This window comes from Pan troglodytes, chromosome 6, assembly GCF_028858775.2.
Source record: "Pan troglodytes isolate AG18354 chromosome 6, NHGRI_mPanTro3-v2.0_pri, whole genome shotgun sequence".
NCBI classification, from domain to species: domain Eukaryota; kingdom Metazoa; phylum Chordata; class Mammalia; order Primates; family Hominidae; genus Pan; species Pan troglodytes.
Window position 1 is genome coordinate 145,625,849 of NC_072404.2, and position 27,338 is coordinate 145,653,186.

Genomic DNA, 27,338 nt, shown 5'->3' on the forward strand with positions numbered 1-27,338 from the left:
CTTTCTCTTATGGTCCCATATAGTGGCCTACTCACCCTACCGTTAGGCTATCTCACCTTCTGGGGTTAAATGGCGAGAAAGTCGAATTGTGCCTGACATCATCTTCATAGGGAGTAATATGCTATTAAAGCACTTTTCTAAAGAGAGCTATCATCTTTCTCTTTCTGAATTACAGCTTCCTGGGGGATAGGTTGATGAAGAAGCATTTGGTCTAAAATGGTCTTTTCCTAGAGCCGAGTAGAATTACCTTGGTTAATTGGATGAAGCAGTGAACCAGGGTCTGAGGCTGGAGCTCCTGGTGCCTGCTCTAGCCCAGATCAGCCCTGGGGCTTTGTGTAAGTCGCTTCCCCTCTGGGGGCCTCATTTCCTTCTCTGCAAAGCAAGGAGGCTTCAATGATCTCTTTCTGGCTGGAGATTTTCTTAGTGATTCTCAGAAACAGATTTTACTGGGGATGATAGATCTGTGATATGTGATATTGATTGTGGTGATGATTTCATCATGGATATATACCTATGTCAAAACATGTCAAATTGCATGTCTTAAATATATGTAGTTTATAGACTGAGTTTCTTAAGAGAATGATACAGATTTAAAAATAAACATATGCAGTTTATTATATGTCATGTATACCTCAATATGACTGTTTAAAAAAATAGATTTCACCCAGCTTGTATGGTGGTGAGGAGGTAGAAATGACAATGCCCTATTCTGATATGTATCAGTTTATATTGTCAGAAACAGAAAACAGAGCTTTCTTAAGTTTTTCCTACAACCTCCTTCGAAGGCTTGTGCTTTCTCCTTCTCTAACTTCCTCTATTTATTTTATAAAATTACAATTTTCACCTTTCAAAAGACAAAATTACATCAAATTCAGTTTAAAGATCTCAGTTGGCTTTATTTGCGATTCTAGAATAGGGTAACACTTCATCCCATAAAACACAGTGAGTATTCTCATGAGCTAAGCAGAAGGGCTTGGCCTTACAGATAAAGACGGGCTGGATAACGCAGAAGCAAAAAACAAAGACTGTTAGTCTTTCCAAAGCTACTTTTCTTTTAAGGTGGGGACAGTGAGACACCACAATAGAAAAATAACTGGTTGGTTAACATCAGGTGACTTCAGGCCACCTTTTTTGTGTAAGGATTAAAGCAAAAGAGATTCATTATCATGCCTATTGAAGATTTAAACTGGCCTGTTTGGGAAATTGCCTGTTATCTCTTTCTCCTGATTTCTCAGGTCAGTTAACAACCTATCTTGGGTCCTTAGCATGGGTGGCTCTGCTTTGATTTTTAGTCTGGTCTGCTGGGGTCTGGTATGGAAGCTTAGTCCAAAACAATGGCCTTCTATAATTTTTATTTGACACATCCATCCAGGGAATGTTTATTTTTCTCACTCAGGCATCATCTTTGAGTCCTTTGGACTCAGGAGTGAGGTGGGGGCGAGGCATCTTTTGGACCCCCATTATAGCTCTAGGCTCAACACTCCCTTCCATTGTTCTTCCCAGCAAGGAAAGAGAGCTATCGTGTTCCTAGCACTGAGAGTGGATTCAATCATTGAGTAGCACTTCTCAGCAGAAATTCCTTTTTGAAAGCTTAACAGTAGGGGAGATAATCAAAACAAATTCTTACAGTGGAAATTCACCCAGTGTCACAATGGATGGGGAGATGTTGTGGGGGCAACCATGGAGGTGGCTACCTATCCCTCCTTTAACACGGGCTGGAACTTCCTTTCCCCACCTTCTCCTTCTATATCCAGTCATGCACCAATTACTCACCACAGGCTTGTGTTTCTTCCAATGAAATCTCTCTTCAAGCCCATCTCAGACATTTCCTCTGCCATCCACAAGTCCAGATGTATCATCCTAAATCTTGGTTTCCCCAAGAGGCTCATATTTGACTCCCTGCTTAGAGGATCTCTGCCAGGCACCATCCTGCAAGGTTCACCATTTTCAGCATTGCCCTCATCAATCAGTTACCTGCTTAGAAACCTTCCAAGGCTCTCCATATCATCTGGTGTGAACTCCTCTCTTTGGATTGTGAGATCCTTTGCCCTCTAGCCCACCTTCTGGTATTTTACCTTCCCCACCACTCCCAGGGTCAAGTCTCTGCTCTGCTGGGCTAAGTTTCCTCCTTAACCCAGCTGTGTATCATGTGCTCTCCCCTGGTTCCCTGTCTAGCTTATATTTTCTTACCACCAGAAATCCAGGCTCTTTTCACATTTGCCTTGGCACAAAGGCTCAGCTCAAACTCCATTTTTTTTTTTTTTTTGAGACGGAGTCTCACTCTGTTGCCTAGGCTGGAGCGCAGTGGTGCGATCTGGGCTCACTGCAAGCTCTGCCTCCCGGGTTCACACCATTCTCCTGCCTCAGCCTCCTGAGTAGCTGGGACTACACGCTCCTGCCACCACACCCGGCTAATTTTTTGTATTTTTAGTAGAGACGGAGTTTCACCATGCTAGCCAGGATGGTCTCGATCTCCTGACCTCGTGATCCACCTGCCTTGGCCTCCCAAAGTGCTGGGATTACAGGCGTGAGCCACTGCGCCCAGCCTGAAACTTGATTTTTTCCAGGAAGCTTTTATTGATTCTCCAAGTACATACTTCCAGTTTATTGAACTACTGTTTATTTGATAGGTGCTGGAGACATGAGGATGAATTATGGCCTCTGCCTTTTGGTTTCTGTCTTCTCTCTGACTCCCAGGAGAATGAAAAACCAAGTTAATCCAGTCATTCTTAAAATCAGAAACACTGTGTATATACCTTTCCCCTTAAAGCAGATATCTGAGAATGCGAACCCAGAGATTTAAAGTGTGTGCTGATAAATTTGACACACAAAGGACAGACGAAAATTTCCTTGCTGCTTGTTGTGGTTGAGGCTTTCTAGGCTTAATATAACGTGTATGAACAACTAAAATTAAATAAACTATGGTTTCTAAAAATAAGCAGTTATATTTTCTTCTTAAGCAATGAAGAACAAAGTCAGATTAATGTAGATCTATGTTTATGAACAAGAAAAGATCACCGTTGTTTAAAGAACAGTATACGCGATATGGTCTAATCTTTGTTTAAGAAAAAAACTGGAAAGCAGAGAAAGAAATTTGGAAAGACATATGCCAAATGGTTTTCTTTGGATGGAAGAATTATTGATGGTTAAAGAAAACACTTTCTTTTAATTCACACTTTTTATAACAAGCAACTTCATTGTTGCTTGTTATAGGAAATGTCATCAGAAAGACATTTTCATTTTGGGAAAAAGCACAGAAAGAGGGGTATCAATTTGGTGTAAATGCAGATGGATCACTTTCGAGACAGTGCAAAATTGAATATTAAAAGGCCCTCTGTTTTGTTTTAATATAGAGTGAGGATTGGAATGGGCCACATCTACAGGGACACTCAGCAGATGTGGACTGAGTGATTGCAGTGTTTCAAGGTAAACATTATAAAAATAAACAAATGAGCAAACTAATGGAATGTGATAGACAGGATGCCTGAGTAATTACTATAAATGCTCTGGCCTTTTTTGTGTGTGTGTGTCAGAGACCCAGAAAAGACTTTAACCTCTAGGTCTATTAATCTGGCTTCTATCACAGGGTAGCTAGTGGCGTTTTATGGTCTCAATCGTAACTATATTGCCCTTGGTATGCTCTAGCAATTTTGTTCTCTTTCCATCAAAGTTTGTTATCTTATCCTAGGAATGGAACATGTACACATTGGTGATATCACACAGGTGGATGTCTACAACCTTGAGAATTTCACGTGCAGGTGGGAATTTTCCCATGTGGGAATTCACATGAGTTCTCAGAGGGCCAGCAGATCGCCCTCAGCTGCCATCCCTACAAATAAAGTTCAGGAAGGACTCTGAATTCTGGACTCCAGGAAAACCCATGGCCATGAGGTTGATCCTGTTTTTTGGTGCCCTTTTTGGGCATATATACTGTCTAGAAACATTTGTGGGGTAAGTTATGCTTTCTGGTGCTTCTTTGAATTTTACTTACCTGATTGATGGAGGCTTTGATTGTTACAGAGTAAATGGGTATAAGTGTTCAGTGTTTTCAGAGAAGTTCTCTTAGATTTGGGGATAAGTCAATAGTGTGAAAAAAAGGAGTGGATGATCAAAAAGGAGGTGAATGACATTTAAAGGAAAAGACAAAAGTGAAAACTGAACACACATAACCCTATTTCTCTCTGTCCTTACTCATTTTTCCCTCCAGTGATCAGACTGTAGGGATGATAGACATCAGGGAAAATACAGCTGTGTGGCCATTTGTTTCAGGCAACTTAGCGGGTGTCAATGCTACTCTCCCACCTCCTCCTGCTCTTCTGGGCTTTACCATCCACATTAGCCCTTGTGCCCTAACCCCCGATCTTTAGATTCAGCACCTAGGTGGTGGAACCTCATGAAGTAGAAAGGCCAGGGCTATAGATTTCAGCTCAACTCCTCCTCTCCTGGCTTTGGAGGACTCATCTTTGCTCCAAAGTACTTTGCTTCATGATTCTATGAAGGGTTTCAGGCAGCATTTTTTGAAGAGTGGTCCAGGGAACTAAGAAAGCAGTCAAATAAGTTTGGTCCCAAAAAGCCACTGGTCAAATAAATGTGGGAATCAGAGGATTAAACAAACTATAGGATTTCTAGGAGCCTTGGCTAAATCAGTGTGCATTATAAATCTATAAGAGGGGATCTAGGTTGCAGCATGTACTCTTTTTTTTAATCATAAACTACCTACTGCTCCCAGCTTGCCCTTTCTTTCTTTCTCTTTCTCTTTCTTTCTTTCTCTTTCTTTCTTTCTTTCTTTCTTTCTTTCTTTCTTTCTTTCTTTCTTTCTTTCTTTCACTGAGTAACTCAAAGAACTACTATTCTTTAGAACACACACCAGGAAATATGACCCTGTTGTATTACTTTTCTCAGTGCCTTCCCATTTTAAAGGAGGACTCCTGGGAGTCCATGCATTAACCGAAAATAATGAGACTTAAATGGAAGAATTTTCAGACCATTTGTGGCAGGTGAGCCTCGAAGAGCTCACATTCCATCACTTCTGTATTCCACTGGAGTTCGTAGGAAATTGCATGGAGCTTGGTTTCAGAAGACCCATATTCTGGTCCCTGTACATGGCTCATTGTATTGATTCCTTCCCCACTGCACAAACAGTTGGGGCAGTGACTTAGGAAGTCTGCCTACCTGGAGAAAGGCTAGAAGGGGAAACTCTGTCACCAAGGGAACTCTTCCTAAAGAGATGTGCTTGATTGTTTTGAGATTTCTCTTTCCTGTTCATCCTTCATTCCCTATTAAGGGTGTGTGTGTGTGTGTGTGTGTTTGTAAAGAGAGGCACGGCACATAATTTTTCAGGGTCCCAACTATCTCTGGCCATGCCCCATGTTTGGGCCCCATGAATGGGGTCTGGGGATAGAACCTTGATACATTTTCAGTTGACAAAATCAAAGAACAAACAAAACCCCCAAAACCATTAAAAACAAAATCTTAGGTCTACCCACATATGAATTGTTTCCTCTTACAAGCACCAAATTATTCCACTTTTTAAAAACTTACTTCTGAACAACAGGAACAGGCAAGTATTAAAAGCTATAACACTCCACAAGCAGCAGGTGTTATTTGACTGATTAGCTACGGGAAAGGTAACTTTAATGGCAGGCTTCCTGCTAGGAGCAGGTACACCTATTCATTATTATTTAGATAACATTTCCTGGGAGGAAATAACGCCATTCTATCACCTTCTCATTCTGGCGATGTGGGTTTAGCATACTATTTATTAGTTTCTGGATTGTCACAGAGATTATTGACTGTTGCATTAATCTGTTTTACGCAGAGACTAACAGGTGCAGAAAGCAACAGGAAACAGTGTCCAGGTTTTGCTTTTAAGGTCATATTTGTGGTTAATTTTCTTTAGAGACCAAGTTCTTGAGATTGTACCAAGCAATGAAGAACAAATTAAAAATCTGCTACAATTGGAGGCTCAAGAACATCTCCAGGTATTTGATCTAGTGGGAGTTGCTGTTCCCAGAATGAATACAGTTAAACATGATTGAGCTCTATTTTTGACTGTATTCTAACTCCCATGACATAGTGTGAAATGCTAACTCATGCAGCTGGGTTTCTGAAAACTTGGGCTCTAGTCCCAACTACAGGACATTGGGCAAGCCACCTACCTTCCCTGTGTCTCATTTTCTCACTCAGAGTAATGGCGATAAATATGCCGTTCTTCTATCTCTCGGGTTTATTGTAAGAATGAAAAGAGATATCAAATGTGAAAGTTACTTTCAAAAATTAAACACCTTTAGTGCATATTTCCCTTATAAAATAATTTATAGCATTTATATCCCATTATTAAATGAATTGGATCGCTAGAATCCCAGCTTAAAAAAACTGCCATCGTTTTAATAATCTTTTCCTTCTGCCAGTTTTAATATCTAGCCATAGGGGCAGGGGAAACAATATAATGGATTTGCTGACACGTGGATATTTAAAAGAGCTTGTTGCAATATCATAGTGATTCCACAATGATTCCAAAACTTGTGGGCTCAAGATAAAGTGGATGCAAATTGATTTCTAGAAATCTATCAGTGCTGAACTGTCCATTCCCCAGAACAGCCCATTCATTTCCTTTGCTTGGACTTTTATCCCTTTCAGCTTGATTTTTGGAAATCACCCACCACCCCAGGGGAGACAGCCCACGTCCGAGTTCCCTTCGTCAACGTCCAGGCAGTCAAAGTGTTCTTGGAGTCCCAGGGAATTGCCTATTCCATCATGATTGAAGACGTGCAGGTAATTATGCCATGGACTCGCCTTCCTGCAGCTTGCTGGGCCACATGAACGTCAGTTCAGTTCCATCTTCTTTTATGCTTGAGTACTCTCTGCAGGGAAGGGACCTGTGGGTGCCACTAGGACCTTCCAGCAGTCTGGGCTCCCCTTGCAAGGTGGGTAGGAGGGCACTGTCTCTCTCTCTTTTGCATTTGGCACATGCAGAATATGGTAACAAAGAATTTAAGGGAAAGGGCAAAAGACAGCCTACAGCATGAAATATAAAGTGCAAACCAAAGGATGTTAGGCAGAAGAAGGAGGAGAAGGACTCTCATTCTGTTGCCCAGGCTGGAGTGCAGTGGCACGATCTTGGCTCACTGCAACCTCTGTCTCCCAGGCTCAAGCGATTCTCCAGCCTCAGCCTCTCCAGTAGCTGGGACTACAGGCATGCACCATCACGCCCAGCTAGTTTTTGTATTTTTAGTAGAGGTGGGGTTTCACCGTGTTGCCCAGGCTGATCTCAAACTCCTGGCCTCAAGTGATCTGCCCGCCTTGGCCTCCCAAAGTGCTGGGATTACAGGTGTGAGCCACCGACTCTGGCCTGATTTAGTTTTTGTTTAGAGGTTAACTCTTAACACAGGCCCTAAGCTCCCAGAAAGGTAGGATGAGCCATAAGACTGTGCCTGCAAACCTACCCTGGCACACCTGCAGCATCTGGCTGGTAGGAAGTCCCATGAATGCTCCATCCCCTTTCACATTGGGGCCAGAATAAGGGAAAGTCATGACCTCAAAGCCTACAGGACAAGAAGAGGAAAGCTTGGTACTGGGGACCCAAGTGTTACCCTTTCCTTCACAATTACAGACTGAAATGCATTTCTGTAAACCAGTCATAGATAGAATTGTTTTATCTTAGGTCCTGTTGGACAAAGAGAATGAAGAAATGCTTTTTAATAGGAGAAGAGAACGGAGTGGTAACTTCAATTTTGGGGCCTACCATACCCTGGAAGAGGTAGGTGTTTCAAAATGAACATCACGGAGACGGGCCATTCTCTCCTCTAAGGACAAAGCTCATACTACCACGTGGTGATTTAATGGCCTAGAAATTATTCTATTATTTTCTAACTTCTCCAAGTTTCCTTAGGATTTCACAGCCAGTACCAGTATCACTGGCTTCACACCTACTCCTGCTTCATGTAGGACCTGAAGTCCACTTGCCCATCTCAACAGCCACCCACTGTGGAGTGTCTAAAGGGTACCCACAAGCAGCCCCCTCAAGCTGGTGCTCTTGCCCTAAGCCCCCTTGCTGACTTCTGACCTGTGCTGCCCACAAAGCCAGGGAAGCCATCATGGCTGCCACTGACGATGCAATCGGGGCACAGAGCCAGGTGAGAGATGTGCTTCCGGGCTGCCACTGATGATGGAATCAGGGACCACCTTGACGCCTCTGACTTCCATCCAAGTGTTACTGGTGGAGGGTGTCCAGGTTCTTGGCGTCTTGAACAAATAATTGGACAAAACGCACAAACAAAACAAGGAAGGAATGAAGCAACAAAAGCATATATTTATTGAAAACAAAAGTACACTCCACAGGTTGGGAGCAGCCCGAGCATAGGGGCCCGAGAGCCCATTACAGAATTTTCTGGGATTTAAATACCCTTTAGAGGTTTCCCATTGGTTACTTGGTGTACACCCTACGTAAATGAAGCAGTAGCCTGCGATCAGTGTGATTGGTTGCAGAAAGTGGCCAGTCAGAGGCTGAAGTGAAGTTACAAAATTATACTCCTATGCAAATGAAGACTTGGCTTGCAACCAATCTGATTGGTTGCAGGAGGGGACCAATCAGAGGTACTTTCAATTTTTCATCTGCCGTGCCAAAAAGCGGGGGTTGGTGCAAAGGGAGTAGCCTCTGGTCCTTTTGTTACTTGGGCGTGGAAAGTTGGAGTTTTCTTTTTGATTTAGTTCTAGGGAGTCAGCCTGAATTGGCCTTGGGTTCCCTGCCTCCAGACCCTATTCTTCTGCCTCACAGGGATGTGCTCTCTAAGACCTCATGGCAGCAAAGCCTCATGAAGTCTCTGCTGTCTTTCCTGGGCTTTGTTGTTTCTGTGGAGACTATCCCCTTCCTGCATCTGCTACTCCATGCTGCTGTGGGGATCCTGGGCAGTGCTGCATTTACTTCTGTGGCACAGAGCTCTTCTCCAGGCCCACGGGAATCTATCTGCACTGACTTAAGAGTCGAGGGATGGAAATGGGCCGGAGGGGATGGAGGTTGTAGGGCCAAGGGGTGGCATGGGGAGTACGAAAGAGCCAGAGAAGAGGTATCTGGTAGGCACCAAGTCTCCAAGTTGGCAGTTTTTAAATGCAAAAAGCTTTAAACATTTTTTTCTCCTAATTTATTTGATGGAAAAACCTGATTTAACCTAAACTCATTTGGGAGCAAAATCTGACCTGAATTGCCTCACTGCTCATTTGTTTCACTGCCAGAAATAATATTAATGTGCTTGAATACGGAGCAATGTCCCATGTGTAATACATAATATATACTTCCTATTACCTTTCTAAAATTCTCCCCTGAAAAAAATATCTTATTTGAAATATATATGGCCTCAAGGGTTTCAGATAGGGGACTGTGGACCAGCACAGAGAATAAGAAAGAAAAGGAAGTGAAGCAAACAAGACGCCCTCCCGCTCTCCCAGACAAACTGATGTCTGTCTCCTACAGAGTGCAAATACTGGCAACAGCTGGAGGGACTGACTTCCTCCCGCTAGCTCTCCAGACGCGCCCGGACACGTCTCAATCCCAGCAATGGACACAGCTTGGGTTCTCCAGATGCACAAAATTTCAATCGCCTTGAAAATAGGAGCTGGAGTAGCCGGTGGCCTTCGTGCGTCTGCAGCAGAAACCCCATTGTCCCTGGGCCTGATTTAGCCGGGAGACATTTTGTAGCGATCGCCTCTACATCCATTTTGGGGTTGAGGGGGCACTACCGTTTGTGTTCCTCTGCTAACAAGGGCGAGAAACCCCACCTCAGGGCTGGGGTCGCCAAAAGCCACAAGTACCTCAGGGAAGTGTGCCATTTTGCTTTGCACAAAACTGCAAAGAGCCCTGCAGACACCGACGGACTCAGCAGCACTCAGCTGGATCCAAACCCTCCGACCCTACAGCTCGGGCCGCGCTGCCCCCTCCGCTGTGTCCCAAGGGAATGGGGAAAATCACCAGGGGATCAGATCTCATGCAACAGAAGGTTCACTCGCAAATGTCTATTTATTCACTTGAAACATTTCAGATTTCCCAAGAAATGGATAACCTCGTGGCTGAGCACCCTGGTCTAGTGAGCAAAGTGAATATTGGCTCTTCTTTTGAGAACCGGCCTATGAACGTGCTCAAGGTACACTGTGCAGGGACGTTTCTTCCTCTCGATGTTTCTAGAATCTCCCTCCTCCCAGGCTAGCCGGCAGTCCCAGCTTGTGCTACAGAGAGGCTCCTTTTTATTACTTTTTTTTTTCCTTTTCCTCCTAACCGGTCCTTGCTGGTTTTGAGTATCCACTCCCCCACCCCCGCCCCCTTCTTTTTCTTTCTCTCTGTTCCCTGAGCAAGCTGACGCAGGTCTGCAGGAGTGAATTAATGCTCGCGTCCTGAGAGATGAGCTCCTGGGGAACCGGGGCAAATGCGCCAATAGGAGCCGAGGAAGGGGGAGGTGCGGGCCGGGGGAGGTTGGGGGCTGGGGGCTGTAATTCATCAAGCTGGGAGTTCTCTGCCTCCCCTCCCCTTCTCTTTTTTTTCTTTCCTCTTTAAACACACACACACACACACACGCGCGCGCGCGCGCGCACACACACGCACACCAGTTAAAAAAGAAAAAGCACTAATTGCCTAAGCTGCATTTTCTTTCTTTTTCTTTTTTCTTTTTTGTTTTTTAAAGAAGAGTTCTGGTCGTATGCAGAAGGATGATGGACAACTAAACCCTAAACCGCAAAGACAAACGCCCTGAACGAAGATCTTTTGAAAAAGGATATAGATGAAAAAAGGTTAGGGTTTTACGCCATCTCGTAACCTCTGACAGTCTTTGTGCACATAATTTCAAGCTTTGCACTTTGTCCTCAAAAACAGTGAAAATTATTTCCCCAGATTTCCTAGAAAGAGTTTGTTAAGAGAAAAAAAAATCAAAAAGAGGTAATGTCACAACTCCTCGCTAAATTAGGAAACGTTATGGCTGGGAACCAACTGACTAACTGGGACAGATGGATTTCTCCAGAGCGTTTTTCCCAAAGCAGGCCTGAGAGGAGTGATTTGCCTACTTTATACCACTAGGATACATTTGCTAATGTTTACCTCCCTTCTTTCTTTTTATTTCCTCTACCCGCACCCCACCTCCCCGCGCCGAGTTGGATCAGAAAACCCCAGATTCTCTTCCACCTTGGTCTTCCCTGGCCTTCCCTTTTCCTGCGTGGTTCGGCGGTGGAGGATGTTGTGTTTTTGAAAGTTCCCTGCTTTTTACATTTGAGCTCTTTGGAGGAAAAGGCACAAAACAGTTTTAACTAAAACTCCTAGAACCCATGAACTGTAATTTTTAGCAAGGATTTGCACTTCTCATTTACCTTATCTGCTGTGTTTAGAATGCTGCACAGAGATAGAAGTTGATGGTGCAAAAATAATCTTTTCCTCTCCATTTACTGATCCAATTGGCAAAGCCACTGTTTCAAATAAAACTAAGTCACTTAGATCATAAAATTTAAACTCTGGAAAGTACCTCCGGAGGCTTGCTATCCTGTTTTTATGAAGGTCTCAAAAGGTTATCACAAGCATTTTTATAACAAAACACTATTATTGCATACATTTGGAAAATAGAGAAAAGAAAAAAGAAAAAAATCCTCATAATTCTAATTCCACAACTATAGGATAATAGCTATTAACAATCTGTTGTATATTTTTCTACTTTTTTCTCTTTTCTTTTTCCTTTTCTCTCTTCCTCTTTCTCCTTTTCCTTTTTTCTCATATGTATGTGTATGTATAAATGAACTAGTTTCTTTAAAAATAAAAATGAAACCTTGTAATCCATTTTTTTCCAATTTTCAGCATATGAAGATATTTTCATGTCATCATCTACAACGATTTTTTACAGACATCAGAGGAGAATTGTCTATGCCCCTCAGTCTGTGTTTACACTTGCATTCGAAGAAGGGGACAAAAGAAAATTCTCCTTAAATGAGAGTTAGTCGACAGCATCACTGTCTGTATTTTCTTCTCTGTCAATCACATCAAGAACAGAGAGAGGGACAGAGAAGGATGGTCTAGGGTAGAAAGGAGGCAACCAGGTGCCACGGCAGTGGAGCCGGTCACATTGCCACACTTGCTTTTGCAGTTCAGCACCGGAGGAGACAAGCCAGCTATCTGGCTGGATGCTGGGATCCATGCTCGAGAGTGGGTTACACAAGCTACGGCACTTTGGACAGCAAATAAGGTCATTTTGCCTAATATTCCTTGCTTATTTTGCCTTTCTGGGGTCAGGCCCACCAAAATCCATGACAGTCCCAGTGGTCCTGATGGCTGGCGCTCTCAGCCAAAACCCTTCTCTTGTCACACGGGCTGGCAGTCAACCCATCCAGACTTTTTTGGTATTGCCCCATCCAGCACCCCAGGCTCCTCCCCTTGGGCAGGCCACTGTGCGCTGTGTTAAAAGACACCGCGATGTGATGATTGCTGTTGAGTGAGAGAGAGGGGAAAAAAAAAAAAGACTCAGTAAGCTAAAGAGATTGAATGGGTGGCCAGGGAGGACCCTTGGGAGCCAGATTTCAGCATAAGAACCGACTAGAGAAAAATCACTTTGCTGCCTGGAACCCTGAGGGCTGTGGTATGATATGCTAGAAATTTATAAAATCATGAAAGGGGGTCACCTGGAAAATACAAACAGGTGCAAGAAGAGTTAACCCACAGATCCAAAGTGGAGTTGGCTAAGGGTGTTTGGGTTGTTCTGAAAATTTCCCAAATTTGATTTTGAAGGTAGGGTGTAGTAAGATCTCTCTTCCACAAGTTTGTTGGCATTAGAGTCAGGACATGGGGCTGGGTATGACCTAGTCTGGTGTTTCTTAAGTAATTCAAAAATGACATGCTATAAATCAGAATGTTAATTCACGAGCAGAGGAAATCAATCCACATCAGATCATTCAAGCATGTGCAACCACGTGCATACTGACTGATACATTTTTCCCTTCAATTAAAATGCAGTTACCTTTAGGGTATTATGAAATGGATATTTAACAGTTGAATAATAATGCCTTAGGATGGCTGAGCACAGGAAATGAATAAATTTTAATCCAGCAGAAACTTCAACTCAACTGCGGTTAATGGCAAGTAAAAATGTAATTCCCCAAATGGAATTTAACTTGTTCTCTGTGTCTTTAGCAATGTCTCTGCATATTTAAGTAATCTGATGTTGGTTGTGAGTTCTTTTGGAAAGTTATCTCATGTAGGGATTAAGGAATACCAAACAAAATTTCTTTGGTGCATAGGTCCACATAAGTCACATATATCACTGCTCACTATTGCAAAATGTCTCACTGGGTTGGATAGGAAGAATGTTACTGCTTTTGAAAGAGTAGATATATGATATCTGATTTTTACTCAATAGAAGTAAATTATTCTGATTAGAAATAAAAGTATAGACGCTAGCATATTCAACACATTAACATTGCAGGAGACCGGACTGCTGGATGCCTAGAAGACTTTCCTTGATCAATAGTGATCCCTGGTTCACATCTGGAAAAAACACACTACCTTACTATTCTGTCCTGTGTTCCCGACAAAAGCGGTGTGTGAGGTTGACATGTATCTTGTCTTTGCTCAGATTGTTTCTGATTATGGAAAGGACCCATCCATCACTTCCATTCTGGACACCCTGGATATCTTCCTCCTGCCAGTCACAAACCCTGATGGATACGTGTTCTCTCAAACCAAAGTAAGCCTGGATTTTGTTCCCTTCTTCAACAAGGACCTAAGGAGATGTGTAGGAACTTCAAAAGCAAAATAAAAGTACTCATTCTTTTCCTGATTTACTCTAAATGGAATGTCTAATTTCTCAGTAGTCACCCGGAAATGAGGGTTAGAGAAGTGGTTATAATCACTTCTTATTCCAACACATGATGTCGTTATATGTTGCCTCAGCCAGAGCCCATTTCAGCTGTTAGGCTGGGCTATTAGAGCTCAGTGTTCACCGTGAGTCATCTAGGAGATTTGTTCCAATTATCTCTGCATTTTTTTGTGGTAGGATTGATAAAAAAGAGGAGGTGGATGTTACCTGCTGACAATTAGATTGCAGTAGGATTTAGGTGGGCAGTACAGTGCATCCAGCATTTTACTTAAAATCTGTGGGAGAAATCCTCCATAATATCACTAAAAAGAGTTACATGGTTTTTTTTTTTCCCTTAAAATCTCATTACAATACACTATTGTAGCAAACATGACCCCACATATATTCAAGATGAATGACAGCTTCAAGTTTGTTTTTAGAGAGAGCTAACTACGGTAGCGTTTTCAAAGACATTTTCAAAGAAACTGATACTAATACTAGTACTCATCCCATGAGATACCATATGAATCAAGGGTTCCATTGTCAAGACCAGGAAACACCGCCCACCGTATCCGTTTCTTAGAGGTTTATAAAAAACAAGGCATTAACAATCCTTAGAAGTTCTGAAGTAAGTTTACCAAGTTAGCTCCATATTTTCCCCAAATAGTCTCATTGCAGAACCCTCTCTTCTGCTTTTGGTTCTTGCTGTTGGCCTTGGACAGAACTAGGGTTCCATGGCACGTGTTTGGCAGGCGTTCATTTGAGGAGATGGGGGCGTATTCATGTCTCACTTTGGTGAGATGGCAGAGAAACTCCTAGCAGAACCTGTATGAGGACTGTCCAACACCTCCCCAAGCCAAGGGAAAGGAGTGTCCCAGAGAACTAGGGAAATTGACAGAATTCTAAAGGAACCTTCTGATCAGGCTGAATGACCCTCTTTCTTTTTTTCCATGTGCTTTTTTGGGTGGGATCTGAAAGAATCGTATGTGGCGGAAGACCCGGTCCAAGGTATCTGGAAGCCTCTGTGTTGGTGTGGATCCTAACCGGAACTGGGATGCAGGTTTTGGAGGTGAGCGCAGGGACTTGCCCCCAGGGATGGTCAGCCCGTGGTCTGGCCCACAAGCTGGTTCAAATGGCCCTGCAGTGCATCAGCTGGCTAAGCCCATCCAGGATTTAAGCCATTTAAAAATCTGTTTGAAAAACACTTTACTAAATTCCCTTCACAGGAGCACAGTGCTGTCACAGAGCTCTGAGCAGCATTTAATATATTTTGTCTCACATCTTGGTTTTCCCACAAGCTGTCGCCCGGTTAGGCTTCTGTGCAGCGGGAGCAAGACTTTGCGCAGTGGCGGGAGGACTCGGGAAGCCCTGAGCCAGCCACTAGAGGGGGATAGGATCTATTCCAAGGAGAAGCATTACATCATCTATGGATGCTTCGAGAAAGAAAACTAAAAAGAAGTACATACACACAGGATGGAGAAACTGACTTTCAAAACAGATTCAAATATAAAATGTGAGCTTGCTGCCCTGGCTTTGTGACAGCGCTTATGTTTTGGAGTTCCGTGTCAGGCTAGTTAGGGGCTCCTTTATGGCCTCAGCCACTGGTGAAAACCCCTTATGTTTCAGTAACCATAGAATTAAATTTTTTCCCCCTCACTAGGCTATGATAAAATTGAGGTCAGGAGCTGTGTCTTTTTCACTGTAGTATTCCTAACACCTAGCACAGTGTCTGCAACGCAGAAGGTAATCACTATGTATTTATAAGACAAATTAATTAATTAGAGTTGTGGAACTAAGACAGGACTGTAGAGAACTGCTACAGGATATGGATGAGTGGCAACTTCATTCATTGCTTTTACAATTCTTCTTTTTTTTTAGTGTGGTGGAAAAATAATTAAAGCACAATACTGAGCAATAGCCCACAGTTCAATGTCAATCCCCCCGATATTATTTTCATTAAATAATTTTAAAATAAGGTGACGTTTTGTCTGTATCACATGGGGAGCCTAGGGAATCCTGATCCCTACTCATCCCCTGGAAGTTTCTCTAGCAGTGAGAACCCTGGCCAGGCCTACAATGGACCCATTTCAGTGGTCTTGAGCCACTCTAGTTGCTGAGAAAATCAAGGACAAAGGTGGCCTTGTTGTCAAATGTAGTCATGATTTCCTCACTGCAGAAAGGGTGTCAGAGGTTCCTTGCATTTGTGGCTTTGTGCCTTGGAATTACAGATGCATAGAATCTTCTACTGTTGGACTCTAAGAATTGGATGAGATCCCAGAAAATGAACTTGCTAAACTCCCACCCAATGCAGGAATTCCATCCATAATATTAAATCTAGCTTTTCTTCCAATAACTCCTACAGAGAGGAGACGATCTAATTAGATGGCTCTTTCTACTGTATAGAGGAACCATATTTTTTGAAGAAGAGATGTGTCCAGAATCACTTCAGTTAGGCTTTCTGACTATAACCTTTGGAAGAGACTTGATCTAACACAATGACAATCTTGCCCCGACTTCCAGAGGAGAAAATTAGTGATGCATGGTGACCTCCTCCCTACAGTGTCTTCTTAGAGCTCACTGTCCTCACTGGGCTACTTCTGCATCTCCCCAGGACCTGGAGCCAGCAGCAACCCTTGCTCTGATTCATACCATGGACCCAGTGCCAACTCTGAAGTTGAAGTGAAATCCATAGTGGACTTCATCAAGAGTCATGGAAAAGTCAAGGCCTTCATTACCCTCCACAGCTATTCCCAGCTGCTGATGTTCCCCTATGGGTACAAATGTACCAAGTTAGATGACTTTGATGAGCTGGTGAGTTTCTGAAACTTAATTTCAGCCCAGCAACAAACATCCATTGTGTGGTCAAGTAAGTTTCAGGCATAAAGTCATGCCCTAAGGTGGAGGTGTACCATTACAGCAATGAATGAAACATAAGTTCAACCACCGAGAAGATTATGATGCAGCCAAAGGTTTGAAAGACTGATTTTGAACTTTCCTATATTAAGTTTCTTTGGGAAATAGAATTCATGAAGTTATTGTTACCTTAGTCTAGATGAGCAGGAGCCTGGTTTGAGCATAAATTCCCAGAACATGCTTTTCTGTTGCATATGGGGGAAAAAACCCTTGGATTTGGATATGAGGCTTTTGGATTGGTAGTCAAACGCTCCAAGCTGAGCAATTCTGCTTCTCAGCAACTTGTCTTATACTTTTCTGGGATCTTTGGCTCTGTGATCTACCATGACGATGCACTGGTGTATGATGTTGGGGGTAAAACACTCACTTCCCTAACTTGATACCTTCTGTCACCCTTCCTGTTTCAGGAATAAGCCAACTGGCCCCAGCCTTAGATCAGATGGTGACATCTCAGAAGGCTGTTCACAACTGAGCAAGAGCTATCCCCAGCTAAAAAGAATGTGCAAATTATTTCTAATTTGGCTTTTAGGCTTGGTTTGTGAAACCCATATGTTAGAAATAAGCCCAGAGTTGGGACCTTTTTGTCAATTTACCTTCAAGTAGATTATTGTCAGCAGCCTCATGCAGAAATAGACTAGATTATTCCAATTCAAGTATGCCTTTCATCTCATCAGTTAGATTTGAGCGCTGTGAGGTTTTGATGGTCAGTATTACCATTCAAGGTCATATCAGGGAAAAAGAATGTTCTAAAATGTTCTTTTTTTAGACCTAGATGACCTTAAATTATCTAAACCTGTGCTCAAACCTCTAGCAGATAGTCAATCTAGGCTATGATTAGATGGCTTCCTGCCTTCAGGGGAGCCTATTCTGTGTGGGGGAAGGTTGTTAGTGTTCTTCTTTATAGAGAGCGAAATCTTTGTATGGTTTTCACCTATCAGCCCTGGTTTATCATCTGGTTCTACTGAGCAAGTTTATTTCCCTTTGAGAGGTGAATCCACTAATTACTTGAAGACCACCAGCCTGCTTCTCCTAGCTCTTACTCCTAAATAACCTCAGTTCCTTCAAGCATTCATATTATGGGCTCAAGTTCCCTTACTATTCTGGTCACTGTTTTCTGAATATGCTTCTTCAAGGGTAGTGTCTTAATCTGTTTGCATTGCTGTAAAGAAATACCTAAGACTAGGTAATTTATTAAGGAAAAAGTTTTATTTGGATTATGATTCTGCTGGCTGGAAGATTGGGCATCTGGTGAGAGCTTCAGGCTGCTTCCCACTCATGGAAGGCAAATGGGAGCTGGCGTGTGCAGAGATCACACGGTGAGGGAGGAAGCAAGAGAGAGAGTCAGGAGGTGCCGGACTCTTTAACAACCAGCTTTCGAGAGAATTAATAGAGCAAGTACTCACTCCTAACTGTGAGGACTGCACCAAGCCATTCATGAGGGATCTATTCCCATGATCCAGACACCTCCCATTAGGCCTCACCGCCAATCTTGGGGATCAGATTTCAACATGAGGCTTGAGGGGAATACATATCCAAACTATAGCAGGTAGCTCCCAGAAGTGAATGTGAAATGTGTATTGTGGGTTACCCAGCACAGAGCAGGGTGTGACCATAACTACCCTCAGCCAGACCGTGCACTTCTGCAAATTCAGTTGAGGATCACATTAGTTTTTTGGCAGTAGCCCTGTGATGTTGACTCATGTTGGGCTCATTGACAAGAGTAACCCCCAGGCTCTCCAAGGATTCTACCAAGCCAGGTTTCCCCCATCTGGTAATTGTACAGTTGTTTTCCTGGACCCAAGTTCAAGACCTTACATTTATCCCTGACAAGGACAGTAAAGCCTCAATCAGTCAAAATTGGAACCCTCAAATAATGGAAAATATTTTTCTGAGCTCTACTTCCTGGAAAAAGAGACAGCCATAGGGAAATAAGCCAACGTAGGGATCTAGTAAAAGAAAAGTCAACTTCCCACATATGTCCTGGGGTCAGTCCACGTTCTCTTTAGACCCCTTAAATCTACCCTATTTCTAGCCACACCCCTGAACAAGGAGAACTGGTGGCAAAATAATGAATCCTTGAGTGTTGCAAACACCAGGATGATCAAATAGACAATGAGGACCTTCACGTTGTATTTTCAAAGCCAATAGAAGTGAACTTACTTCTATTGGAGAAGTAAGCTTACTTCACAGTGAAAATGGTTCAAATAAAAAGGGTATTGTGCCTTCACCTCAATTAACTAGACAGTCTAGTTAGAGTATTCTATGTTCTACTGTTGGGCAACTGATCTCCCAAGAGACAAGTGTTATCTGTCTACCTTTCTTTGGTTCTCTTACTCTAGAGTGAAGTGGCCCAAAAGGCTGCCCAATCTCTGAGAAGCCTGCATGGCACCAAGTACAAAGTGGGACCAATCTGCTCTGTCATCTGTAAGTATCCAATGTGCTGGAAGTTTTTACAAATGACCCACTAAGATGGCAGGCACCGTGTGAGTTTGAGCCAAAACTTTTAAATGCCTTTATTGAAAGGGATAGGTCTTCATGCATGGAACCCAACCTTCCCCAATTTCCCTCAGTGAATCTAGTCTCCTCCATGAGATACTTACTGTGTGATGGCCGGAACAAAGAACTCCCTAAGTATATGCTTTGTGCCCTCTCCTGTGCTTGTTCAGATCCTTACAGCTCACTCTCATTCTGTAGAATTTGTTTATCTAAAAATAAGCCTTTATCAAGACCTGGCTCTTTTTTTTTTTCTTTTTTTTCTTTTTTTTTTGAGATGGAGTCTCGCTCTGTTGCCCGGGCTGGAATGCAGTGGCTTGATCTCAGCTCACTGCAACCTCCACCTCCTGGGTTCAAGCACTTCTCCTGTCTCAGCCTCCCAAGTAGCTGGGACTACAGGTGTGTGCCACCATGCCCAGCTAATTTTTGTATTTTTAATAGAGACGGAGTTTCACTACATTGGTCAGGCTGGTCTCGAACTTCTGACCTCAGGTGATCTGCCCACCTCGGCCTCCCAAAGTGCTGGGATTACAGGCACGAGCCGCTGTGCCTGGCCTAAGACCTGGCTGTTTTATTATCTTCCCTTTCCAGGCTAAGAGGGGCTCATGCCCTGAGAATTCCATGGACTGTGGGGGCAGAATGGGTGTGACTCTTGAAGAGGACCCAGGTGGTTCCGTGGATAGACTCTGCTGCAGCCATGTGTTGATGCAGAGTATGTGGAGATGGAGAAGGAGAAATCAGGAATAGCAGCAGTGTGAGGAATGAGTCTGGAGAGCCTGCCATCAGACTTTCTAGGCCCTCCTCTTCCCCAGTTGATTGAGATAAAAACAAGAAACTACTACAGTGCTTTGGGAAATCCCAGTGCACCCTTGTGCAGGTTCTGTATCCTTCAAAGGCACGGTCCTTTCCTTATGGACAAAGCTGGAAACTCAGGACCACACAGTTCCATGCCCAGGAGTTCCCTAGTGCTTCCATGCCCAAGGATCCTTTGGAAACCAATGCCTTTAATAGGCACCCATTCTGTTTTTCCTTTTTTTTTGGAGATGGAGTTTTGCTCTGTCACCCAGGTTGGAGTGCAGTAGCACCATCTCGGCTCACTGCAATCTCCAACTCCTAGGTTCAAGGGATTCTTGTGCCTCAGCCTCTGGAGTAGCTGGGATTACAGGTGCCCGCTACCACACCCATCTTATTTATTTATTTATTTATTTATCTATTTATTTGTATTTTTAGTAGAGAGAGGGTTTCACCACATTGGCCAGACTGGTCTCGAATTCCTGACCTCAAGTGATCTGTCCGCCTCTGCCTCCTAAAGTGCCGGGATTACAGACGTGAGCCACCATGTCTGGCCACCCATTCTAACAGACTTTTAAATTAAGTATCTATTATATGTTAAGCATTATGCCAAGCACTGGAGACATAATGTGCCCACACAGAACTCTTTAATAGAAGAGATGAACAGGAAGGCAAATGAACTTTTGTATAATGTGTGCAATAGTAGGCTATACATGGTACAGAAGTATTAGAAAGTCGGGGGATCCGATGGAAGTGGAGTCAGGAAAAACTTCATGTAAGAGGAGGGTAGGGTTGTAAAGACTGGTTGCCGGGTAGCTAGAGAAGGAGAAAAAGGATGGGGCATTCTCATAGCCAACAGCATATGCAAAGGCATAGAACTATAAAATTGCGTGATGGGTTCTGGGAGCTACAAGTAGGTTGAGATCGCTGAAATGAAAGAGGGAGAAAAGGGAGTTGGGGAAGTTCAGGGTTTTGTGTGCCGTGGTAAGGAGTTTAGGTTTAATCCAGAGGATTCTAAAAGCCATCGGGGGGTTTTCAGCAGGACGGTGAGGGAATTGAGGCATTGTGTTTAGCTAAAACATAGCAGCAGTGTGGATGGAGTGATGAGGGACTGCAGTAGAGACATCCCATAGGAAGAGGAGGAGGAGTTCAGGTGAGAGACAATGGCCCAAACTACAGCAGGGCCAGTGACGATGGAAGGGATTTAGGAGATAAAGCCAAGAAGCTTTGTCATTTATTGGATGGCGAGAGGTCCTCACTGAAAGTCATTGGTGCCACTCACTGAGGGAGAAGTCCAGGAAGGTGAAAGAGGGGTGAGGTTGCAAAGATAATGAGTTCAGCTGTGGACATATTGAGGCTGAGCTCCTTGTAGGGTATTCAAATGGAGATGGTCTGTAGGTTTTGGACTACATGCCCTGGGATTCTGTGCAGAGAGAGATTTGGGAAGAGTTGGCATAGAGTGGGTGGTTGGACCAGTAGAGCAGGGGGAACATTTGGAGTGAGAGGAACCCTGGGCAAAGCAGGGAGCAAGGTGTTAGGCAGCAGAAGGGGTTAGCAGCAAGGGCTAGGCAGAAAGGCAGAGAACCCTGGATGTCAGGAACCAGGGGAGAAGTAATTATTAAAAAGGAGGCAGGCCGGGCGCGGTGGCTCACGCCTGTAATCCCAGCACTTTGGGAGGCTGAGGCGGGTGGATCACAAAGTCAGGAGATCAAGACCATCCTGGCTAACACAGTGAAACCCCGTCTCTACTAAAAATACAAAAAATTAGCCGGGCGAGGTGGCGGGCGCCTGTAGTCCCAGCTACAGGCTGAGGCAGGAGAATGGCGTGAACCCCGGGGGATGGAGCCTGCAGTGAGCCAAGATCGTGCCACTGCACTCCAGCCTGGGCGACAGCGAGACTCCGTCTCAAAAAAAAAAATAAAAAGAAATAAAAAAATAAAAAGGAGGCAGCGGTCAACAATGGTGAAGGCCATGAAAAGTCAACTAAGATAAGGGCAAGACATTTTCCAGTGAATTTTCATCACTAGCTTATTGTTGACCTTAACCCAGAGCAGTTTCAGAAGAGTGGATAAGGGAAGGAGAGCAGAATGGAAGCCTTTTTTCTTTTTGAGATAAGAGATATATTTATTGACTGTGGGAAAGAACAAATAAAGAGGGAGAGGTGGAACATACAGGAGAGAGAAGAAATGACTAGTGCAGTGAAGGTTCCAGAGCTGGGGACAGGAGGACGAGCAGAGGTGGGCAGAAGCTGTGGCTCAGGATGGAATGAGAGGAGCATGTCTTTGAATGTGTTGTGGGCATGGATATAGCCACAGCCATAGGAGGGGTGATGGCGGGAATCACGGGAATGCACCCGTGCTAGTCATGATTTTCTTTTTTTGAGACAGAGTCTCGCTCTGTCACCCAGGCTGGAGTGCAGTGGCACAATCTTGGCTCACTGCCACCTCCGCCTCCTGGCTTCAAGAGATTCTCCTGCCTCAGATTCCCAAGTAGCTGAGATTACAGGTGTGTGCCACCACGTGAGGCTAATTTTTGTATTTTTAGTATAGATGGGGTTTTGCCATGTTGGCCAGGCTGGTGTTGAACTCCTGGCCTCAAGCGATCCACCCACCTCGGCCTCCCAAAGTGCTGGGATTACCGGTATGTTCAGCTTTTTAAAATTAACATCATTTCCTGTAAAGTTTTATGAATTTACATTCTAGTTTTTTGTTATTCCATGATGTTGCTATATCCCAGTTATTGAATCTTTGGATTGTTTCATCTTTATGCTAAACAGTGCTACTATAAACATGTTTGTACCAACTCCTTTTTCTCTTAGATGATCTTTTTGGAATATATTCCTGAGGCAAGATTGTCAAGTTAAATGGAATGAACAGCTTTGGCGCTCATGTTGCTTTTTTTTTTTTTGAGATGGAGTCTTGCTCTGTCGCCCGAGCTGGAGTGCAGTGGCGTGATCTTGGCTCACTGTAACCTCCGCCTCCTGGGTTCAAGCAGTTCTCCTGCCTCAGCCTCCCGAGTAGCTGGGATTACAGGCACGTGCCACCACGCCTGGCTAATTTTTGTATTTTTAGTAGAGGCAGGGTTTCACTATGTTGGTCAGGCTGGTCTCAAACTCCTGACCTTGTAGTCTGCCCTCTTTGGCCTCCCAAAGTGCTGGGATTACAGGCATGAGGCACCGTGCCCGGCCTCTTGTTACATATTTTTTAGGCGGTTCTCTGGGAAGACTGATCTGCTCACAGTTGCTGAGACTTTTTTAACCATGTTCCACATGGGATTGTCCTCACTTTCATCAGGGATACCCCCAGGGAGAAGGGCCTTCTGAGTGGTGGCAGTGGAGACAGAGGATGGACCTAGCCTGAGACATGATGGCAGCTTAATACTGAGGAATGAATGCTTTTGCTTGGCAGCCTTTGAGTGGAGGCTCGAGTTCAGAGTGTCAGCCGAATAGCATTGTGTATCCCCGAGACCCCTACATAGGTCTCAGCCATTTTATTACAAGGAATCTAGCTTTTCATCCACCTTATCTGGAGGTATTTACTAGTAAGATAGACCTTGGAAGGCTGAGGTTTGGTATGTTTTCTTTGGTGAGGTCACAGAAATGGAAGAGATTTCCAATAAGCAAGTGTAGGATTTGCTGTATGATCTTTTGGAGCCCGACTGTGAATGGCCCACCAAGTTCTAGCCACATCATTGTCCACAGCTGACTCTTATCCTGGCCTCATTCCAGCTTGGACAAGCTCTACCTCTAAGGACTAGTTTTAACTCAGCACTTTTTGCTTCCTGCCCCAGGTCAGTATGCAGCTCTGGGCAGAACACCTGCCTCACTCCACCCAAGAGATGGCTGTATGGTTGTAGTGGGTGAGACATTTCCTGGGCAGCTTCCCATCTGGAAAGGGCTTTGAGGAGCTGTGCTACAGTAGGTGTTTGGTTCAGAAGTTGTTCTTTTTTTAAAAAAATTTTTTTTGAAACAGAGTCTTGCTCTGTCACTAGGCTGGAGTGCAATGGGGCGATCTTGGCTCACTGCAACCTCCACCTCCCGGGTTCAAGCAGTTCTCCTGCCTCAGCCCCCTGAGTAGCCGGGATTACAGGTGCATGCCATCATGCCTGGCTAATTTTTGTATTTTTAGTAGAGATGGGGTTTCACCATGTTGGCTGGGCTGGTCTTGAACTCCTAACCTCGGGTGATTCGCCCGCCTTGGCCTCCCTAAGTGCTGGGATTACAGGAATGAGCCACCACACCTGGCCCAGAAGTTAGTTATTCTTTGAATTCTTTCTCAGAGAGGCATAGGGGGGCAAAACAAAAAACAAAAAACAAAACAAAACAAAACAAAACCCACATAGCTTGGGTACAGAGCCCTGGGTTTGAGTTATAGCACTGCCACTTTGGAACCAAGTAGCCATGGTCCAGTCACTTATTCTCCCTTGGTTTCTTATATCTGTGAAATAGGTTGTTGAGAGGCTCAAAAGCTATTATGTGGAATACAAGTGTTCCCTAATTCTAAAGCACTATGTAAACGTTGATTGTTAGTTTCCTGGTGAATGCTCTCCCACAGATAACTCCAGTCCTTAACGTGGCCTAACTTTTTTTTATTGGATCCTGATCATTTATTGACAATGATAGTTACAAACATAACTGACATTTATTGAATGCTTATTCTACATACATTATCCTAGCTCCTTCACTTAATATCCCTGTTTTTATTTTATTATTTTATTTAGTTTTTTAGAGACAGGGTCTCACTCTGCTGCCCAGGCTGGAGTACAGTGACAGGATCATGGCTCACTGTAGCCTGGACCTCCTGTGCTCCAGCAGCCCTCCCGCCTCAGCCTCCTGAGTAGCTGGGACCACAGGCATGTGCCACCACATCTAGTTCATTTTTTAAAAAAATTTTTTGTAGCGACAGGGTCTCGCTATGTTGCCCAGGCTGGTCTCAAACTCCTGGGCTCAAGTGATCCTCCTGCCTTGGTCCCCAAAGTGTTGGCAGAGAGCCACGATGCCTTGCCACTTAATCTCTTAATCTCAGTTTCCTCATCTGTAAAATGGGAATAATGCTAGTACCTACCTAGAGATTCACAACCAGTTTAACATAGTGCCTAGCACATTGACACAGCCAGTAGTGTCATCACAACCATTATGCCATTTAATTCTCACTCCCCTGTGAAACAAGTAGTAATATCATCCCTATGTGACAGGTGAAGCATCTGGAAATAGATGACTTGCTTTAGGTCACCCAGATAATGATTTGTAGGGTTGAGATTCTATCTGAGACCAGTATTCTGTCTACAGTTGACCTCTTAGTGTGATTGGCTGTGTCATGTAGACACACCAAAAGGTATGAGTTGGTAATTTTGGTCCAGGGAAGATTCAGTTCAAATCAGCAACCATTTAGTATTTATTATTTACCAGGCATTAATTTCCAAGCTGCTCTGCTGGGTGAAGGCAAAGACAAAAATCATGGGCGTTGACAATATTAATTCACAATATTAACCTCTAGCCCTACTCTTTTCTGGTACAACCTCCCTGGTCTTTCCAGCCCCATTCTTAGGGACTAGGTAGCTTCCGACATCTGTGCCTCAGCCGAGTCCTCCTGTGACCTCTAACTGCCCTTCCTGGGAGGGGCCACAGGGCCGGTCCATTGCTCGGCTTTTCTGAGTCATGACTGACTTGTAAGTTAATGCCATCTTCCTTCTTCATCTGTCACATCAGCGGCCACACAGATCTCAGGTTCACATTACTGTGTTGGCTGAACCCACCACACAGAGGTGCTGTACATGCAATTTGATAGCAGAGCAGAGAGTGCTCCACCCTTAATGCTCAAAGTCCCCTGAGGGTAGGGACCAAATCTCTTACTGCATTTGTAATCCCTCCACTCCCACTAGAGAAAACCATGTCTGTACCTTCTAAAGAAGGAAGTGGTGTGGCCTACCTAAGGTGGAGAAGAGGCCACTTAGGATGGCGTGGGCTCCTAAGAGCACTGAAGGAAGGCTCAGTTCAGTGTCCGCTGAATAACACCTTTTGCTTTTCAAATTATTGTGTTTTTTCATAAATGTGACCCTCTACTAAACTCTCCCCCCTCTTACAGTTCACACCTAGGGGCCTGGCTTACCTATGATAGTAGAATTTAATATGGAGGTTCCATTGCGTGAAGGCTAGTGGTAGTCGTGTAACCAAACTTTATTCTCATTTGCCCTTCAGACCAAGCCAGTGGAGGAAGCATTGACTGGTCCTATGATTATGGCATCAAGTACTCATTTGCCTTTGAACTGAGAGACACAGGGCGCTACGGCTTCCTCTTGCCAGCCCGTCAGATCCTGCCCACAGCCGAGGAGACCTGGCTTGGCTTGAAGGCAATCATGGAGCATGTGCGAGACCACCCCTATTAGGGCCCTGGGGAAGAAACAAGAGCCATTAAAATCTCTTTGGTTTGAAGCAAAGTTGGGTTGTGTTGTTTATTTTTCTAAGCCTGATCTGGCAGCACCGTTTCTCCAGTTTCTGCTGCCCTCAAACACAGCAAGTCATGGCATTGTACCCCTTCATCTTTTAAAAAATCCATCCTGGGGCCAGGCGTGGTGGCTCACCTGAAATCCCAGCACTTTGGGAGGCTGAGGTGGGACGACTGCTTGAGCCCAGGAGTTTGAGATCAGCCTGGGCAACAACATGGGGAGACCCCATCTCTAAAAAGAATAATATTTAAAAAAAAAATTCCATCCGGAGCAGAGTGCTCCCAACATCATTTGACAGTTTTTGTTTTTGTTTTCCTTTTGAGACAGAGTCTCACTCTGTCACCCAGGCTGGAGTGCAATGGCGTGATCTCGACTCACTGCAACTTCTGCCTCCCAGGTTCAAGCAATTCTCCTGCCTCAGCCTCTCAAGTAGCTGGGATTACAGGCACCTGCCACCATGCCTGGCTAATTTTTGTAGTTTTAGTAGAGACAGGGTTTCACCATTTTGGCCAGGCTGGTCTTGAACTCCTGACCTGAAGTGATCCACTCGCCTCGGCCTCCCAAAGTGCTGGGATTACAGGCGTGAGCCACCGTGCCTGGCCCCATTTGACAGTTTTTTATTGTGTTAAATTATACACAAAACTTACAATTTTGACCATTTTTAAGTGTACAATTCATTGGCATTAAGTACATTCACAACGTTATGCCACCATCACCATCATCCATCTCCAGAACTTTCCTATCATCCCAGACTGAAACTCTTCCCCATTAAACCATAACTCCCCATTCCTCTTGCCCTTCAGCCCCTGGCAACTAATAGCTACTTTCTGTCTCTACGAATTAGCCTATTCTAGGTATTTCATATAAGTGGAATTAAACAGT

The 27,338-nt window shown here is 44.1% G+C and overlaps 1 protein-coding gene across 1 annotated transcript in view; it reads left to right on the forward strand.

Annotated features, from left to right (window-relative positions):
* Positions 1-26,444, forward strand: part of CPA2 (carboxypeptidase A2) — a 56,793-nt gene extending 30,349 nt beyond the window's left edge. Inside the window, exons 3-14 of the mRNA XM_063815592.1 lie at positions 3,354-3,426; positions 3,689-3,951; positions 5,900-5,981; positions 6,640-6,774; positions 7,664-7,759; positions 10,035-10,136; positions 12,111-12,209; positions 13,593-13,703; positions 14,793-14,883; positions 16,426-16,625; positions 19,067-19,151; positions 26,209-26,444. Of these exons, the coding sequence (XP_063671662.1) occupies positions 3,881-3,951; positions 5,900-5,981; positions 6,640-6,774; positions 7,664-7,759; positions 10,035-10,136; positions 12,111-12,209; positions 13,593-13,703; positions 14,793-14,883; positions 16,426-16,625; positions 19,067-19,151; positions 26,209-26,396 (1,260 nt within the window). The 5' untranslated portion in view covers positions 3,354-3,426; positions 3,689-3,880 and the 3' untranslated portion in view covers positions 26,397-26,444. The remainder of the gene's footprint in view (positions 1-3,353; positions 3,427-3,688; positions 3,952-5,899; positions 5,982-6,639; positions 6,775-7,663; positions 7,760-10,034; positions 10,137-12,110; positions 12,210-13,592; positions 13,704-14,792; positions 14,884-16,425; positions 16,626-19,066; positions 19,152-26,208) is intronic.
* Positions 26,445-27,338: the final 894 nt, after the last annotated feature.